Raw genomic sequence first — 18,371 nt, forward strand, 5'->3', positions numbered from 1 at the left:
AGGAGGGGGAAATAGTTCACCACCTTCAAACGCCAACGAATATAGTAGTCTGGGACTGTGCAACTTTGGATGTCATCATTTTTTTAAATCATTTTTGAATTCAGATTTACTCCAGTTCCCACTTTTGGATTAGTTTGAGTTTCAGACCTGAACCAGCAGGAGGCTCATACGGTTTCTTCTAACAGTGCAGGGCAAACAAGTGTGTCTGCATCTGGTTTTTAAAATTGTGAATGTCCTGTTAATGTTTCTTTCTGGGAACTTGGAGCAGGGTCTCTCTCTTTCTCTCTCTCTCACACACACACACACACACACACACAAGCCGTGAGACAGAGGGGAAAGTAAAAGGTGTGCAGGTTGGACAGTAGGAGATACTGTAGAAAGGAGATAAAGAGAGATACAACAGTCCAACATGTCCGGTTAAACTTCAGCCGTCCTGTCTCTGAGAGATGTGCAAAGTCAGCAGTCAACCAAAGAGAATTAGTGCACACGCACACACACGCACGCACACACACGGGCGCACACATGCACGCACACACATTCTGTTGACGTTCAGACATTCAGAAATGTAGCAAATGGGGAGGGAGCCATCTTTAATCATTTAACTGTGTCCTGACGTTTGAGATTCCGTGTACACAGCTGTGACTTTGTGGCTTTAACAGGATTATTATTTATCTGTTAAAGATCACAGTGGCTGGTCAACCATCCATTAACATTCTTATTTAATGTATTCATGATCTAACTGATCTCAATTAATGTCAGAGAGACAAAATGACATATTTCTGGAAAGAAAACTGAACTGTTCAATGAAGATGAAAAAGAAGCACAAGTACAAATATTCTTTTACAATCAAAAGTCTTATGTTGAAAATTACAGAGCTCAGTAAAAGCAGGCTACTCCCTGTAATGCGTACTAATATCTTATACACAACATGATATATTGTGTTGTTAGTTGTTGTCCTGTGCAAAAAGATAAAAAAATATTAATGATGTTGACGGGACTTTGGGGGCAAACCTGTTTCACTGCAGTGCAATTTCTAACTTTATCATTACATGTACTTTTCCAGTACATGATGAATCACAGCATTTTAAACCACAACTCCAGCTCCTCAAAGTAACCAGTTACAACAACAGCTAAATGAGAACAGTGAAGTCAAAAGTACAGTACAGTACTTGAGTAAGTGAACTTACAAGTATTACATTGCGTGCCATCTATCTTTGCTGTTAATGTGGTCACTGTGTAACATGGGTCGGCTGTGATGAAATCCTGCAACAAGTAAACACTGCAATGAGACCATTTACTCTTACATGTTCTGAAATCCTAAAGTTGTTTTCTCTCTACCCCCCCCCCCCCCGACCTTTGTCCTCAGTATTTCTCAACGGCCTACCTGGACTGAATAACATGGCAGAGATTTAATCGCTGACACTATAGAATCACACAATCAATAATTAATGGTGCAGCCTTTGCCCCTTTGGTTCCAGCCAAGTATCGACCGGCGTTGACTTGTTGTTGAACTGCTGACAGATGTTCAGATGGACATTAAAAAGGTTTAGCAGACTTCAAAAGGAAACAACTAATATTCACCCAGAATTTTTTATCAACATTAGCCAAGTGATTGAATCTACTGTATGCTGAGTCAGTTCATCTCCTGATGGGTTTAAACAATGACGACTCTAACTGTTCAAGTCTTTGTTGGTCTAATGATAGCACGTAACAGTAAGATGATCAGCATTGTGTTTACACCTGGAGGCTATGACGTCTTTTTTTTTGTTTGAACACTCAGGATCCTGTATTTGTTATTAGGCTTTAACCTGACAGGGTGGGACCGGCTCTGTCCACACAGCTCCTGATCAATGGGTCCCTGTGACATCAGATGTGCAACAGCAGGCCCCAGAAACACAGGGTACAAGAGCAGACGAACTTTGGCCCCTGTAGTTTTGTAGTGATCGACAGTCAGTTAGAGCAGAGGGGCTTTATAATCTGAGACTTTGTGCGTGTGCTCAAACAAAGAAGTCTGGAGAAAGGCCCCTCCTCACCCCACATTTAAGTTTACCCTGCCTTGTTTCACTCCTTTTCTGGTGCCTAAGCGATCATGATTGTGCAATTTGATCCCATAGACAACAATTGGGCAGAGAGAGAATAACTTCAACATAACTTCAGGTCTCTACAAGTACATAATAAGTTCTAATAAGTCTGACTTTGGGACAAACAGTAAAATTCCACCAAAAGAACCTTTATCTGAAATACTCCGTAAAACAAAGTCACACACAGTTAGGCCTTATAATAACAAATGTTATATCTGTCACTTACATTTACCTACACATACAGGTTTTCTTTTTAAGACAGCGTTACAATGACGACATGGTGGAACTCTTACTGAAAAAAAAGAGTCAGCGACACTTTACATTCACTGCTGGTCGTCGAGTCATGACCAATAAGTTCAGAAATCAGAAAGCGAATATGGATGACTGCCTCAACATTTTCCAAAGTTTTCCGTTCTCTGCCCGTTTAGACTAAAATGCGACCCCAGAGTTGTCAAACTAAAACAGGGCCGGCAGCATTTTCAAAGTTCGTATAGGGAATGGAAACCCCCGGAGTAGTGTGGACACCACGTGTGGTTTTTGTACTTTTAAAAAATATTAACAGAGAATAGCTTATTTTTCATTACAAATATTTAAAAATATGTGTTTCAGGAGGATCTTTGAGTCATCAAATGCAAAATGGTTTATACACACTGTGATATAAAGGTTGAACAACACACACACACACACACACACACACACACACAAATTAAATGGCATTTACCTTTACAGGTTTACTCAGCTGCTGTCAATCATTATCTGTATCCTGTAGTTTCCCACAGGGCAGTTTGCTTCACCTCGCTCGGGACAGCAGCGCCATCTAGTGGACACAGTCAGAGCCTGCAGGAGAAGTTGGAACATTTTGGAAGTGATTGATTTACAAACTGTAACAACTTATTAATTGTGATCTTTTCAATATACGTGATGACTTGTGGAATAAGGCTGTTTTAGTGTTCATTGTTGATTACCATATTTACCTTTATTGACATTTTACTGTCTTAGCATATATTTGTTTATTTGTGTAGTACTTCTGTGTTTCGAATTTGCATATTTCAATCATCTTGGTGTTCGTTGGTCTCTTTCACCCCTGTGTTTTGTCCATCACCTGTAATCATGTAAGCTGCAGCCTGCGTGGTTTCAAATAAACGACTGAAGTTCAAGGAAACACAAATACAAAGTGAAACTACAAATCCCACAATGCAACAGGCTCCGTAACTGGAAAAGTACGGAACTGTTTGAATGTGCGCTCTACTTTCATTTTCGCTCTCCCTGCTCAGTAACTTCCCCTGGTGACGTTCACGAGCTGACCGTTCCTTCACGCCGCTCACTCGTGTCGTGGCAGCGCGTTTTAAAAACTTCATTAAACTAAAACGACACCGCTCGTCCGCAGACGCGACATGGCTGCTCTGGATATTCACCTCGACTCGCAGAAGCAGGTGAGGCACCGCGGGGGGGGTGGGGGAGAGATTCACCCTGAGCATTTCGAAACAACCATGTTGTTCATTGGCAGTCGTGGCCCTGAGCTGCTGCGTGACACTGGGCTCACGGGAAGACTGTGTGGAGAAGAAGAAGGAAATAATCACTGAAGTCCTTCTATCTTTTGTTTCCAGGTGGATGATTTCTGCCAGAAGCTCACCAAAGAGGTCATTTGTCCACAAGTTACCCAACTGTCTCACAATACCAATCCGTTCACATTGACCCGAATAGTTTTATACAATCATTTTTTTTTTCACAACAGGCAGAAGTGCTGGTTTCAAAGTTTTTCCCTCAGAAGATTGAAGAGCTGCAGATGCTGCTGAAGGTATCGGCCTGCGTCTGTGTGAGGCAAACTGGGCTCAGGGGTCCTGAAGGCATTTTGGGTTAGAGGGGGGGGGGGGTCCTGAGGCAAAATAAGAAAAGATCCTGTTGTCTCATCAAATGCTGCCGTGTGTTCTGAGACACATCGGGACATTTATTACTTTACGTGTTTCCTGCCAGACATCTTCCAGCTGTGGCGACCTGGCGTCCTTGAGGGCTCCACTGGACATCCCGATGCCTGACCCGGCTAAAGAGGAGGCCAAACGCAAGAAGGAGGAGGAGGTACAGTAGGTCCCGCAACTCTCTGTGCTCTATGTAGGTCCCGCACCTCTCTATGCTTTATTTAAGTCCCGTACCTCTCAATGTTCTATGTAGGTCCGGCACCTCTATTTGCTTTATGTAGGTCCCGCACCTCTCTATGCTTTATGTAGGTCCCGCACCTCTCTATGCTTTATGTAGGTCCAGCACCTCTCTATGCTTTATGTAGGTCCCGCACCTCTTTATGCTTTATGTAGGTCCCGCACCTCTTTATGATTTATGTAGGTCCAGCACCTCTCTGTGCTCTATGTAGGTCCTGCAAGAGTTGGAATGGAAATTGTGCCAGATTATATAAAAGTTGTGTTTCATAACTTTTATTTTTTATTTCCATAACAGTCGAATCTATCACAGGTTTATATTTAGCATTTCATAACATCAGCTCACCACACTGAAACAGAGTTGTCATGGCAAACAGGGCAGGGAGGGGGACCTTTTATTTTGAGTGATCCTTAAAAAAACAACAACAGTCAGCTGTGAATTAAGCCTTTATCTGAAATCATATTCAGGTTATTTCACTTTTGCTGAACTGACCCGATGCCTCCTGTTCTTTTGATGCAGAAGGAGGCGAAGAAGGGGAAGAAAGACAAGGACGACGATAAAGAGGAGGAAGATTCAGGTAAATGGGAAGACAGAGGTGGTGATGACGTGAAGTGATGAAGCAAACTACTGATTGAATATGAAGGAATTAAGGGGATTTATGAAGAAAATAGGGCATTTATATAATGATCCTGTATGGTGGACACAGTCACCACTTCTGTACAGGAACTTTAATACTAGCTTACAGGTTTTGTCCTCCAGGCCCTCCCTGTGGTCCCATCTGCATCAATGAGCGTGTGGAGAGTCTTCTGCAGGAGGTGAAGCCTCAGATCCAGACACTGAAGGAGAAGCTCAACACGGTCAGTCAGTCAGTCTCTTCATTTCTGTCTCCTGGTTGTTTCTTATACAAAGGAAATCCATCTGAATGTGAGTGTTAGCTTTTCACATGCAAGGAAACAAGGATGGTTACTGTGACAAATAATATATAATATAACAATATAAATACATATTTTTTTTCTATTTCGGAAAGGTGTCAATGTGGATGCAACTCCAAATCCCCAAAGTTGAAGATGGTAACAACTTTGGAGTGGCTGTGCAGGTAAGTGAGCGCTGATCATTTGGCAATGCTGTAGAGCAACCCCATGACTGATCTGTCTGAAAGAGATGTTTGTACATTTTTCCTAACTTGAGGTGAAATGAAGCCAGTCGGTTTTTTATTCAACAGGAGAAAGTGTTCGAGCTGCTGACCGCCACACGCACCAAGATCGAGGGATTCCAAACTCAGATTTCAAAGTAAGAGCCCCTTCCTGCACACCAGGAAAAAGATGAACTGCGAATATTGTCAGTAAAAGTTACGTGTTACTCGTTCTAACCATAACTGGTATCTGAGTATCCATGTTTGAATCAGAAATGTTGGCACCCAGGGTAAATTAAAGCTCTGCCCTATTGATGACTGTTCAAATTGAGTGCGAGGACACTTTTCTCTTTCCTTTTTTTTTTGTTAGATATTACAGTGAGAGAGGCGACGCTGTGGCCAAAGCCTCCAAACAACCTCATGTGGTCAGTATCCTACGATGTGTGATATGTTTACATCGTCATTTACGTATGAATTGATTAACATTAAAATAGTACACACAGAGCGTGTGTGCCATGTATGATTCCCACATGTAAAGTCGGTCCTTGTGGTGTGTGTGTGTGTGTGTGTGTGTGTGTGTGTGTGTGTGTGTGTGTGTGTGTGTGTGTGTGTGTGTGTGTGTGTGTGTGTGTGTGTGTGTGTGTGTGTGTGTGTGTGTGTGTGTGTGTGTGTGTGTGTGTGTGTGCGCTTTGTGGTGCAGGGAGACTACAGGCAGCTGGTTCATGAGCTGGACCAGTATCAGTACTGTGAGCTCCGCCTTGTGGTGCTGGACCTCCGCAGCACATATGTAAGATACACACCCACTTTCTTGTTAACTCTGATCGAGGGCTAGAAGTTTGTATTTATACAAAATGCAGAGAAAAAAATGTATCAATGCATGGCACAATGCAGCAAAGCACAACTGATCATTATTTGTTTGACTGAATACTGTCCAAAACATATGTATCAAATCCAGTGTTTTCATCTGTGGCATTCACACACTGTATATTGAAACTACCCCCCCCCCCCCCCCCCCCCCCCACCTGTGAAACCAGCAGCTAAAAGGAATCAGTTCCTTCCTAATAGAACGGTAATTCAACTAATTGCTGTGCTTATGTGAAACTGATTTGTGCTCCATCCCCCTGCCCATTAATCATCCTTTGTGTCCTTCCTCTGGATATTGTCCCGCGGTGCAGGTGATGATGAAAGGAGCCCTTTTCACACGATTATACAGTAGCTCTGAATCTCTCGCCATTCCGTTTCCCTCTGTCTCTTATCGTCCTCACGCACGTCTGCAATCTTTATTTCATCCCTGCAGGCTGTGCTGTTCGACGTCATTACCAAGAACTACGACAAGATTAAGAAGCCCAAAGGAGACGGGAAAGCGCTCATCTACTGAGGCCTGGCATCTGCTCAAACGCAGGCTTCAGTGCAAGATACAGTTAGTCTAGTATGACACTCTCATCAAGTAACATAACACCCACTCTGATAAAGAAAGTCCTTCCTTTAAGCTCCATCAAGCATGCATTTTGTTTCGCATTACAAAATAAAGCAAATCAATTCAAATAACTGCCTGAATTTACTTTGTCCAATTTGAAAGTTTTAAATCTTGTTTTTAACTAATAAAAAGTAGTGATGCCAGACTTGTGTAGTGTTGTAAATGGTGTTTGCAGGCAATATGTGTTCTACCTAGTTTGCCTTCACAGCCCTAATGAGAAGCTATCTTGAGCTTTCAAGGTCACACTCTCATCCCCAAAATATCATCTGTTCAGAGTTGAATACTTATGCCGTTTCTCGGTGTCCGCAGACTTTTAAAGTCCGTCTCCTGGCAAACCAGGAGAGCACCAGCTCGGTGTGAGTCTGTACCATCCCTGATAAAGTCCTTTCCACCCCAGGTAGCCCAGAGCTCCCCCCAGCTGCTGGGAGGGGAACTTGGGGAAGTGTGCAAGCAAACACAGTAGCAGCAGCATCCACACGGACAGTAGAGCAACACACAGGAGGAAGACAAGTCTTAAAGGGGCTCCTGGGGATCCCTGCAGGGGCCGCGCTTGGACTATGTGAGGGCCAAAGACGGACAATTCCTCCACTAGCAGCAGGCAACACAAGCAGAGGATGAGGACGTCCTGGGATACTTCGTAACCCCTCCACACCATGTTGGCTCTAAGGCAAGAGGCCTTGGTCTGGTCTTCATGCAGGAGCAGCAGCGGCAGGCCCGGGGAGGCAGAGCTCTGGACGTCCTCTGCAACGGCCAACGGTTCATAACACGTCCCCGTCGCATCCTCCAGCAGGGTCAACAGGCGGCGACACCCCCACCAGAGCAAACCCACCAGCCCGATCCGAGAGAGGTGGCGGAGGGACAGAGACAGGGTGCGACGAGCTGACAGGGACAGGAGGAGGATGAAGGAACCGGTGAAGATCCAGGTCCAGCCCCAAGTGGATCTCAGAAACTTCCTGTCGTGGAGAGATGAATCATAAAATCAAAGTTTGATCCCACCCGGTCACATATAAAGGCAGTCCGTCGATCAAACCATACAGACAGTAAATTTATTGTAGATGATTAAGTTTATGTTCAGGAAGTCCATTTGTGATATGCCAAATGGCACACGCTTGGTTAGGGAGCAACTGATATGAGTGTAAGTTAGAATCAGTCTCAATCTTCAGGGATTACTAATGATGCAGCATGTGAGTTTAGTCTCTTCACGTCAGTGCACATAAAAACAACGTAATGAAGTTGTAATTCTGTCGTTGAACTCACACAAATCAGACAATAATTAAAAAGGGAATAAGAAATGAACAAATAGGACGTATGTCACATACAATGTACAGGTCTAAAGAATGAAAACAGTGATACAGCATATTTGGTTAGAGAATATGCAGTACAATCATGTAAGGTGCTGTTGGATGAAGACTTTCTCCCCTCTTTTTGTCCCCCTTTAGGGTCATATGATAGTTTTAAAGAAGCTCACAGGTCCAACTGTAAATCATGCAGCTTCTTTATACGTCTCCAAACAGAAGCAACTATTTAAAAATAAAAGAGCTATCACCTGTACAGGTAGTTGTGGCTGTTGGCAAAGATGCTGTACTTTGACGCCCAGGAACTCAGCACAGGCCCAAAGAGAACCAGGGCGGACAGCATCAGGTGGAAGTGTCGCCTGGCCAGGTGGCTTCCTAAAACCACAGCCAGAAGGTTTGTCACGGACTCCAGAGCGGCGTCCAGGACCCTGAGGAGGAACCTCCCCGGCAGGGTCAGCTCCTCAGCCATCTTGTGTAACTTCTCCAAGCTGACGCCCGGCGTGAGGCCTTTCGAGGAGTTTTCAGTCTTTGGATCCATGTTCTTCTTTTCTTCTCTGAACAGACACCTTTGGTAATTTTGACAGTTTTGTCCCTCTTTCTTTTTTCTCTCTGTATCCAAATCACAGCTCTAGACTGTCTGCCTCACTGCCTCACTGCCTTTTGAGTGAAGGGCACACCAGTGCCTCTCTGGGGCCGTTCTACTTTATCACTGTCAGGCGTGCGGGAGAGCAAATGTTTTATAAAAATACAACCCCGCTGCCCCCTTACCCTCTAAAGCCCCTCCCCCTCCCCTACACAGACTGACAGTGGAGACATGACACAGGCTGCTGCTGCTGCTGGAACTGGAACTGGCCCCATTCTCTCAACAACAGTCCGACACCAGTGTCACGTGTAGCCCTCCTTCTTTGGCTCGCCTTTATTCCCCTACATTCTTAAAATTAGCTGCCGGGGCCAAATTTAATTCTCAGCAGTTAATTTGATTTATTAACTGTTGCTAGTCTACATTTGGTGCCACGGACAGCTGCGTTTCATCCGCAGCACTTTCAGTCTTTTTATTTCCAGGCCTGAGGCCAGAGCCTCTTCAGCCTCTTCAGCCAAATGGAGCAAACCTAGACTTTGTATGTGATTCATGTTCAGTGAAACGTACTGGTCCGTTTCCTCAAGCCAGGACAACCAGCCTCACTACTTCAGACTCCAAATCCATTATCCAATGAGTTCATATGTAAAAAACATGTATGATTACAGTTGAACTGATACATTTGAAGGAATATTCGTCATATTAAACTGACATCTCTAAAGGTGGATAGATACTAACAGTAAATAGGATTATCTTCTAGATTCTTAATGCCTTAAATCCTAACTAGATACAGTTACAGTTGAATACTTTAATAGCAACATGACATCTTGATGACTTTACTTCATCAATATGGATCTATGTTCTTCAGAGTAACAAAACCTTTTTTCTTTTTAAATTATCACAAACTGTAGTCGAGATTCTAAAAAACTGTGTTGGTGAGGTTTTAAAGGAAACTAATTTGTATTAAATTAGAAAAAATAAGTGGAAATAAATCCAGACATGCCAAAGAATCTCAGGTCTAATTTTAGAGCACTTGCTGGGTCGGTCATTACCACGACCTTAAGGCGACTTTGCTTTGATTCCTGCAGCAGTGTCAGTCGGAGTCAGCTGTGTGTTTATGGTTAATGCATATCTGTCAGATGAATTCACCCAAATGAAATGGGCAAATTAGTTTTAAGAAAAAGAAACCCAATTACCAACTGAAGTGTGATAAAACTTATTTTACTATGTTTACAGTGTAATCTTCACACTTTCACCTTGTGTAGTTCAATGTGACTTTTCATTTGACTAACAACCAACAAAGTAGTTTCTTTGTGGAACATTTAAATAAAGGTTTTATTGTTACTGTAAAACAACAGTCAGAGAGAGAGAAATATGGGCCTTGATATAAACACCTGAAAATTGCATAAACAGACGAGTGTACGTTTGAATCCACATACACACACATACATCCCCCAGTCCCTTAGTTCTGATTATTACAAACATTCAAGTCTTTTGAGCAGATCACAGGTTTATAATGGTCAACAAAAGTAGTATTATTGTTATTTTTTAAATTGGCACAGGGCTGGTGTTTGCAGAATTGAAGGCTGACCAGGGATCAGCAAAAAAAAACTTGAGGCCAGTGCTGTGTGGCCGGGAATATAGGAGTATTAGACTGGAGGTGTCTAAAGGATTCACTCTACTCACCCGTTTGAGCAGAAGTGATCAACAAACAGAGCTGACCACCAGGAAGTCAGTGGACCAGTGGGAAACTCTACAAAGTTACATGATAACAGGTTTATTGTAGGTAGCTGCAAATAAAAGTATTGGATTATTCATTATATTCATATTCAATATATTTCTTTAAATGTGGACTTTGAATATGACAGCCCCTGAAATGTGACACAGCTCATGTTATTCATACTACAGGGAAGTCAATTCAGCAAATCAGCACTAACAACAATCTAGGTACACTCCCTGAACGCACATACCATTAAAATACTATACATTTATACAGAATCATAATCCTCAATTACTCCCTGCAATATCCAACATTGATTTTTATATAATTTGCTTTACCATTACATTTCGACGGCTAGAGAACCAGGCTTTTTGAGCTCCAGCGCATTTTGAGTTTCAGGCCAAATAAAAACGTTTGGCCTGTTCATTTTGTCCACAAGTGAACCCTCCCCCCCAAAAGAAATAGTGCAGGCTGTCCCAGTGTGCTCAAATCTGACCTTTAACAAGGTTAGGCTATAATGCCCTCCAACTGAACACTTCACAACCACCCAATAAGTATAATCATTAACATCCAGCATTGAATTTAAAAGACATTTAAGTCTTTCCCAGTTCTTCTGGGTTTATTGTCTTCCTCTGTTAGGGCCAGTCTGTGGTGATGTCTTTTCCTTGGACAACATTTCGTTTGGTCTTGCCGTCAGTCTCTGTCCCTCTCTCTCTCCTCCTCTAGAGGATGTGTTTGTCTGTGCTCCCACATTCGTACTGCTCTGTCCCACTGTGGACAAACAAAGGAGGAGGGACAGGGCATCACAGCTCACGTCTACCGTAGTTTTAAAAGGGCTAGTGTTTGAGTTCACAAACTCCTCTGTGGTCGATGTATCTGTGTAAATCGTATATTTAAAAGTTTCTTCTGGGTTTTATAAAGCTGAAATCTGAAAGTTATCTCAGTTAAAACAAGGTGGAGACATTAAAACTGAAACTTTCACCAAGGGCATTTCAAGATAAATCACAATTCGTATACCATTAATATAAAATAATAATAATAAAATCTAATCTCACAGTGCCACCCCCCACCAGATATCATTAGCCTAAAAATGATAATGTTAGCTTAAACAAGATCCTTAACGAGATATTATTGATCACATGTTTTTCCACTCTGACTCCAGCTGAACAGTTTGCATTAGCATCACTCACAGAGCTGCTGATGATGTTGTCCTCATATGGGTGCCAGCTGACATCCCTCACACAGGCATCGTGGCCTGACAGCCTGGACACCACGCTGCCTGTCAGTACATCATAAACTGGACACAAGCACAAGCACACGCGCACACGCACACACACACACACACACACACACACACACACACACACACACACACACACACACAAATATTTCAACCAATGCAGCTTCTATTAATGTGTGGATTATCACTATTATCACGCACTAACTCACACTAAAACTCGGACACATAGTGATACTCACTGACGATTGATCCAGTGGAGCAACCAGAGTAGATGAACCTCTGCCCAGTGCTGAACTCTGGTGAAAAACGGCAACGGATGAGGGTGTGAAGAACGCCATGACCACGATAGGTCATCACCGACGTGTCACCTGTCAGCTTGTGTCTCTTCAGGGCTGAAACAGACAAAACAGCCAGTAGGTAAAATAAAAACTTAAATCAAGCAGAATCTTCTTTTTTTTTCTCAATGCCAAATCTTTAGCTCTTCATTAATTCTTCCTTCATATGACCTCAATTCCTCACTTTCTCCTCCTTGCAGTCCCCCCACCCCTCCCTCTCCTCCTCCTCACCTCTCTGGGGAACCTGCTGCCAGCGGTAATCCCAGTTTTGTTGGGTGACAGCCAGGCGGGATGCTGCCAAGCCCTCTTTGGGTGAGAACTTCCTGACGTCCCACAGCTTGATAGACTGGTCCTTAGAGTTGCTGATCAGATAACGTGCATCACCCTGGCACAGTCAGGACACAGGTGGAGGAACCAGATTTAAACAAATAAAACACAATGAGCCTCTGAGGCTGAGACCAATATACTGGACTAGATATCTGTGTACTGGTCTAATTTTGGCATGTAATTAATCCGGTGCAGTCAAATCCAAATGAAACACCAGCAGCATTTTCCCCACCTTGCTGTGGATGAAGGTGATGCCGTCTCGGTGTCCGGCCAGCTGTCCGACAGGCTGCGGTCTGTCCTCCCGCAGCGTCCGTCTGTCCCACACTTTGCATACTGCGTCGTCGCTTCCAGAGAAGAGCAGCTGGGACGAGCTGTCTGCGAACGCAACTGCATTGACGTCGTCCTCGTGGGCTTCAATCTAACAAACAGAAGACGCAAGAAGCAGTCAGTGTTTGAGAGTGCAGCCCTGCTCACTGCCGTTTTTTGTCAAACAAACAGGAGGAGAGAGCGCATTTATTGAGAAGTATTTTGAGCGGTAAAATTAATCCTTATTTGGTGCTGCAGTGAGTATTGGTGGCGGGATGTCTGTGTTTCCAAGTCGGGAATAAACTACAGTTCATGGTGATGAGGGAACGCAGTGCAACGGTGTAGCTCACTGATGTGTTTTAAGGGTCTTTGGAAATAATGGAGCTCTATATCTCTATATTACAGTACTTGTAGCAGAGGTAACGGGGGACAGAGTTAGAGCGTGTAAGATCAAGTTGAAGCAGATAATAGAGGTCAGCTACTGACTACTATACAGAGGGTGGGTGTGGGAGGGGGATGGAGGGGGATTTAACCCGCCCTGCTCCATTGATGGGAGGGGCCAGACTCTTTTCTGCTAATGCAGGGTGTAAAAAATTTCACACGGGCCGCCACAGGTCTACTAATTTTCAGCTCACCTTGACTGCAGGATGAGGTGAGAGATCTAACGGAGGTGGATGTGACTCGTAAACAGGTGAATACAGGGAAAGGCACAGCAGCGCAGGCAAAACACAAACATACACACAAAGTCACTAACCTTCAACGTTCTTTTATTCTGCTCAAGGTCAAAAACATAAAGGCAGCCATCGTTTGCCCTGCAAGGAGAGGAGAAAGACTGAATGGAATAAAACATGAGTTTAATGTGAATTTTTGTGTGTTTATAATAAAATAGTTATCTCGTCACCAAACTCTAAACAAAAAATTGGTTTCCTCGAAACAAACGTCAGAAAAAGAAGAGCTGCTTGGACTCCAATTTCCACAGTCTTTCAAAATAAGAGGGAAGTGTACTCACCCTCCCAGGATCTCTTTGCCATCTGTGGATGCTGCCAGGGAGAACACACAGAACCTCCTCTCATCTGGACTACAAACACACACACATACACAAGCAGCTTGACACCGCAGCAGTAGAACCATCATCTACATCTACTGCATGTCATGCCACACCAAAAGGCTTGATGAAGGCACACATCCCTGGTAAACAATGCTAGTGAATGAGATTAATGGCAGTGCTTTGTGGACACAATGGACAAAAGAACACAGAGAATGCGAGGGGGGATGTTGAGGTGATGGGTTCTGACAGCATCATTCATCTAGGTGTTAATGAACAGAGGGGAATGATAGATTACCTTCTCCGTAATGTTATAAGTTACAAAGAGGGAGAGACTCACTTGAGGTCCAGGGCGGTGTGGTTTTCACTGTCTCCGTCTATACTGCACAAATGAACTGTGGAGAAGATGCAGACAGAGAAAACATAACGTGAATGAAACAACATATTGTGTAACTGGTGCCTGAGCCCATTTTAATAACGGTCATGCTAATGAAAATTACAGTAGAGCTGATTCTATTGTGTTTCCTGAAATTATTATTCAATTATTTCTTTTGTCAATTAACTATTTATTCTGTAAAGAAATTTGAGCAATTTCAACCAGCACATCTCTGGTTCTGGTTTCTCAAAAGAAAAAACTTTGCTAATCAGAAGCAATCTCCGTCCATACTAAAACACCTGCAAACACTTCTCACGTGACCATTCACGTACCAGTATAAACAGGAAGCAGATTGTCTACTCTGTAGTCGGCTGCTTAGTTACAGAAAATACTAATAATAAGAAACCGAAATGGTGGAAAGTAAAAGCAGGGATTTCTTTTCTTGGAGCGACGATGAGTTGGAACTGTTACTGACAGCGAGTGCTGAAAACGATTTGCCTTCACCACTGGTAGTAAAATTTTAGATGATAAAAGACAATCAGGAAGTGAGTGTGGGTGACTGCCTCATCATTTCCAAAAGTCTCTTTTGTGACAGTATTAATTGAACAAAATATCTCACTTTGCAATTGAAATAAATTCTTGAGAGAATTGAGTTTACAGTCATACACACTAAATGGTCAGCTAGAGAAGAGCTCCAATGATTCCATCATGCTCATGATAAAATCCTGGATACAAGTGAACATGAGTTACATACACTGTTTCTTTATAGTCACAACTCCTGTATGACAAAACACCATAACGATTGGCTCTTTGCATCATGCTGTATGTGACAGAACCCCGGGCCTTACTGTAGTCAGACCAGCTCGAGTAGAGCACATGGTTTGTATCGGGAGTGAAGCAGACGTCGAGCACGCTCCAGCCCACATCTCGAGCCTTCACCGTTCGCTGTAGATTAAAACGCCCCCTGGAGGTGTCGTACAAACGGATGTTCTGGTCTGCACACAGCAACAGAAAAAACAAAAATGACACTTTAAACACTCCTGTAAAATCTATTCGGCTCCTCACTCTGCTTGCAGCGTAAAAAAACATATCAGTAGTGACATATTTTATAAGGAAGATTAATAAAAAAAAATGGCATAGTGCTACTAGATATGGTACAATTGATTGTTTTACAAAGATAACTTTTGTGTCAAGAAAATTTGATTAAAGTTGAAACAATGCTTCTCTGTGACCGACCATATTCTGTACATTCTGCTTCTTACGAAACAAGTTTTTCTGGAGCTATTTACCTTGGCAGGCCGAGAGGAACATGTTGCCATCCTCGCTGTACACTCCACAGAAGGCTTTCTGCTGGTATGTGTCCTTGTGAGATACATAGTTTGGCAAGAAACTGAAGGAATACAAGGGTCAATATCAATTGACAGAGTTAATGCTTAATCAAGACCCTTTGGTGGTGCTTTTCTGAACTAATTGCTTCTTATTCTTTCTCTGTGTAACTGTCCGGTAATTTGTTGAGAAACACGGGAAGAGTTTGGAAAAGCTTACTGTGTGCGAATACGGCTGCACTCCCCATGAGAAAAACTGGAGCCTCTGCATCTGCCTTGTTCCCTCTGAAATGTAAAGATTTTATCAGAAAAGAAAACATGCCATTAGTTAACAGCCTGGGATTGGCAGACACCAGTGATTAAAATCATCTGAAATGATTTTGTCCCTGGTGTGAGATTATCTGACACTGGGCTGAAAACAATTTTTTTTTTTTACAACAGTAAAAGTAGAGGTCTGTGGATAACTGATGAGAAACAATCAATCAACTTAATTTTTTGCTAAAGTGCTAAAAAAATTGGCCAGACTGGTGTATAGTCTGTGTCCCAGTTGTCTGACCTCGGTGAGCATGTGTGTGAAACTTTGTCGGCCTTTGAGGGTAGATGAGGCCGTGGCCAGCAGGATCTGAGTTCGGATCTCGCTGCGGTCCAACTCGAGCGTGTCCGGCTGGGTGTCCACTAGCAAGACAACAAAGGCAGTTAACATCTGTTAACAACAAAAGATGTACAGACACTGATTCTGATACGTGGAACTGGGTGGATTCCAACGGCACAGTCAGCAACTTACTGTCCTTTAACACTGCAATCTAATACTGTAAGACACACCATCTCTCCAGAGCTTATGGTTGTTGAAACAGTCCGCTTTGGTAAGGAGCTCAATGATAATATTTCATTTATTTTCCCAGCTTTGAGTTCGGACAGTGAAATGGGGGGGGGGGGGGGGTTACCTGGTGGGTTGTAGCGGTCTCCCAGTCGACCCTCCCAGGCTCCATCGCTGTCCTCGTCAGAGTCAGAGTACGACTGGACCAGCTGCAGCCCTGTGGCTCCACTGCCGTGGACCAGTCTGACCTGGCCCCTGCACACACAGATGCCACATCAGTTCAAACACCAATCGGATAAAGAGGAACACGAGTACATGGGTGAGAAATAAAAATTATAACGTTTGTTTCCAACGCCTGAAAAAAAGCTTGGTTTTGACAGAGGGATATAAAAATAAATACCCCGTCACTTTTAACAGCTTTAGAATCAAACGGGATAACTAATGGGAAATTCCCAACCTCCACTGATCTTCAGCAGCGTGGGAATGTGATGTGATGTTTCAATTATTTGCAAACTTGGCCGGTCAGCTGTCCTCTCTGCTAGTTGCCATTTGAAGAGTCTCATGGCAGGTCGAGGAGATGAATAAACAGTATTTGCAGTACCTTCATGAGAGGTATGTTGTAGGGCTTTAGTGTTGCACTGCATCACCCAGGTGTTTCTAACTTCTACTTCTGTTAGTGACTACCCGGATTGTCAGAGTGCCCCCCCCCCCACAGAGTCCGGGTCAGCTGCAGCTTGTATTTGACACATTGTAGTAATACAAATAATGTGTGTGGGGTCATCATTGTCGGGGTGTGGGGCAGGTCACCTCCTCAGTAAGTAAGCCAGCACTTCAGCTAAGTCGACGTCCTCCTCGGCTGCTGCTCCTGTTGTTGTTGTTGCTCCTGTTGCTGCTGCTGCTGCTCCTGTTGTTGTTGTTGTTGTTGCTGCTGCTGCTGCTGACTGTCTGTCCGCCGCCCTGCGGCTCCGGCTCGGCTCTGCTGCTTCAGACCGATCCGATGGGTTGTCACTGGAGGAGCTCCTTCCACCAGACATCCCAGAACTGGACTGAGAGCCCATAGACTGAAGAGGGCCTGGCGGGGACAGTGGAGCGAGGTTAGCCGACACAACAGAAGTTAGGGAGCAATGGCAGGAAAACACACACGTGCGCTAACTACGCGGACACCACGCCGATGTTATCAGCTCGAGCCGCCGCCGCCGCTTCGGACACACTCGGGACTGATGCCGAACGAGCCCGGTACCGCTCCCCCCCTCCCCGCCCCCCTGTACCGTTTCTGTTGCGTTCGCTCGCATCGGCTGTAGTGTTGTGGCGCTAGCTAAAGATGCTAACGACTCGGACGTTACCCTGTGTTCGTCAAACGGTCTTCTCGTCGGTCCAGCTCGTCGTGTTGCGGCGTCAACCGGGCAGCTGCGTCCGTCGCGCGTCTCCGGCGTGACGAGGGTGTCAGCCCCCCCACCCCCGAAAGCTGAAGCTCCTGACAGCTCGGCGTCGGATCAGTGTGCTCGCAGGGCCACTCCGACAGCCGCCATGTTGTTTACAAAAAGTGTCAGGGGAAGAAGAACCCCCCCCGCGTGTACACGTTCACTGTCACGTGACACCCACTCTTGCAGAAAATGAAAAGAGTTTTAACAAAGATCAAGAAACACCGTTTTATGGGTTTAATGACAATTTCTGAAAGTGTTTACACTAACAAAAGAATACAGGAAAATTATATAAACAAGAGAGAAATTTGGATTAAATCGTACAACCTCAGCATAGCAATGAGAGATGAAAAACAGATGAATATACTCTGAGATGAGAGTGGTGTGTAAACAGCGTTTGTCCTGCAATTTTTTCCAAATTATGTTCTCTGTCTAAACATCTTAGACGTTGATTAAAACACATTTGCGAGTGTAGAGAACGTAAACGACAACTTCCGTTGAGGCTGTATACACACAGTGCATTCTTCAAATGAGGTGCTTGCTTTAGTGTTACTTGCAATAGGACAATAATTACATTTGTCTAAAATTTGTCTAAAGTTTGTCCATAAAAATTTGGTTGGACGTAGACATGCTATTTTATGTTTCACACATTTGAACAGTGAACGCTGTATTAATTTTCAAACCTAATATGTGATGTTATGACAAGGAGCAAAGAATAGAGGACTTCTTTTAGTAAATGGGATGTA

At 43.8% G+C, this 18,371-nt stretch overlaps 3 protein-coding genes across 3 annotated transcripts; 1 reads left to right on the forward strand and 2 right to left on the reverse strand.

The window, feature by feature from the left end:
- The first annotated feature begins 3,319 nt into the window (after nucleotides 1–3,319).
- psme1 (proteasome activator subunit 1) lies at nucleotides 3,320–6,906 on the forward strand. Its single transcript, XM_035618594.2, has 11 exons — nucleotides 3,320–3,514; nucleotides 3,689–3,721; nucleotides 3,817–3,879; nucleotides 4,056–4,157; nucleotides 4,752–4,809; nucleotides 4,992–5,089; nucleotides 5,260–5,328; nucleotides 5,455–5,522; nucleotides 5,735–5,789; nucleotides 6,065–6,151; nucleotides 6,662–6,906. The coding sequence occupies exons 1-11, from the start codon at nucleotides 3,476–3,478 to the stop codon at nucleotides 6,740–6,742; spliced, it is 753 nt and encodes a 250-aa protein (XP_035474487.2). The 5' UTR covers nucleotides 3,320–3,475; the 3' UTR covers nucleotides 6,743–6,906.
- Nucleotides 6,907–7,058: 152 nt separating this feature from the next.
- On the reverse strand, nucleotides 7,059–9,783 carry LOC118290869 (fat storage-inducing transmembrane protein 1). Its single transcript, XM_035618593.2, has 2 exons — nucleotides 8,388–9,783; nucleotides 7,059–7,794 (listed from the first exon to the last, which is right to left on the reverse strand). Exons 1-2 carry the CDS (start codon nucleotides 8,672–8,674, stop codon nucleotides 7,155–7,157), a joined length of 927 nt encoding a protein of 308 aa, XP_035474486.2. The 5' UTR covers nucleotides 8,675–9,783; the 3' UTR covers nucleotides 7,059–7,154.
- A 247-nt stretch (nucleotides 9,784–10,030) lies between these two features.
- Nucleotides 10,031–17,759, reverse strand: dcaf11 (ddb1 and cul4 associated factor 11). Its single transcript, XM_035618592.2, has 15 exons — nucleotides 17,548–17,759; nucleotides 17,012–17,276; nucleotides 16,332–16,459; nucleotides 15,944–16,062; nucleotides 15,608–15,672; nucleotides 15,352–15,452; nucleotides 14,911–15,057; nucleotides 14,027–14,081; nucleotides 13,651–13,719; nucleotides 13,396–13,453; nucleotides 12,568–12,753; nucleotides 12,240–12,393; nucleotides 11,913–12,065; nucleotides 11,624–11,730; nucleotides 10,031–11,204 (listed from the first exon to the last, which is right to left on the reverse strand). Exons 2-15 carry the CDS (start codon nucleotides 17,260–17,262, stop codon nucleotides 11,127–11,129), a joined length of 1,671 nt encoding a protein of 556 aa, XP_035474485.1. The 5' UTR covers nucleotides 17,263–17,276; nucleotides 17,548–17,759; the 3' UTR covers nucleotides 10,031–11,126.
- Between the last annotated feature and the right edge of the window lie 612 nt (nucleotides 17,760–18,371).

Source organism: Scophthalmus maximus, chromosome 21 (genome assembly GCF_022379125.1).
Source record: "Scophthalmus maximus strain ysfricsl-2021 chromosome 21, ASM2237912v1, whole genome shotgun sequence".
Lineage (NCBI taxonomy): Eukaryota > Metazoa > Chordata > Actinopteri > Pleuronectiformes > Scophthalmidae > Scophthalmus > Scophthalmus maximus.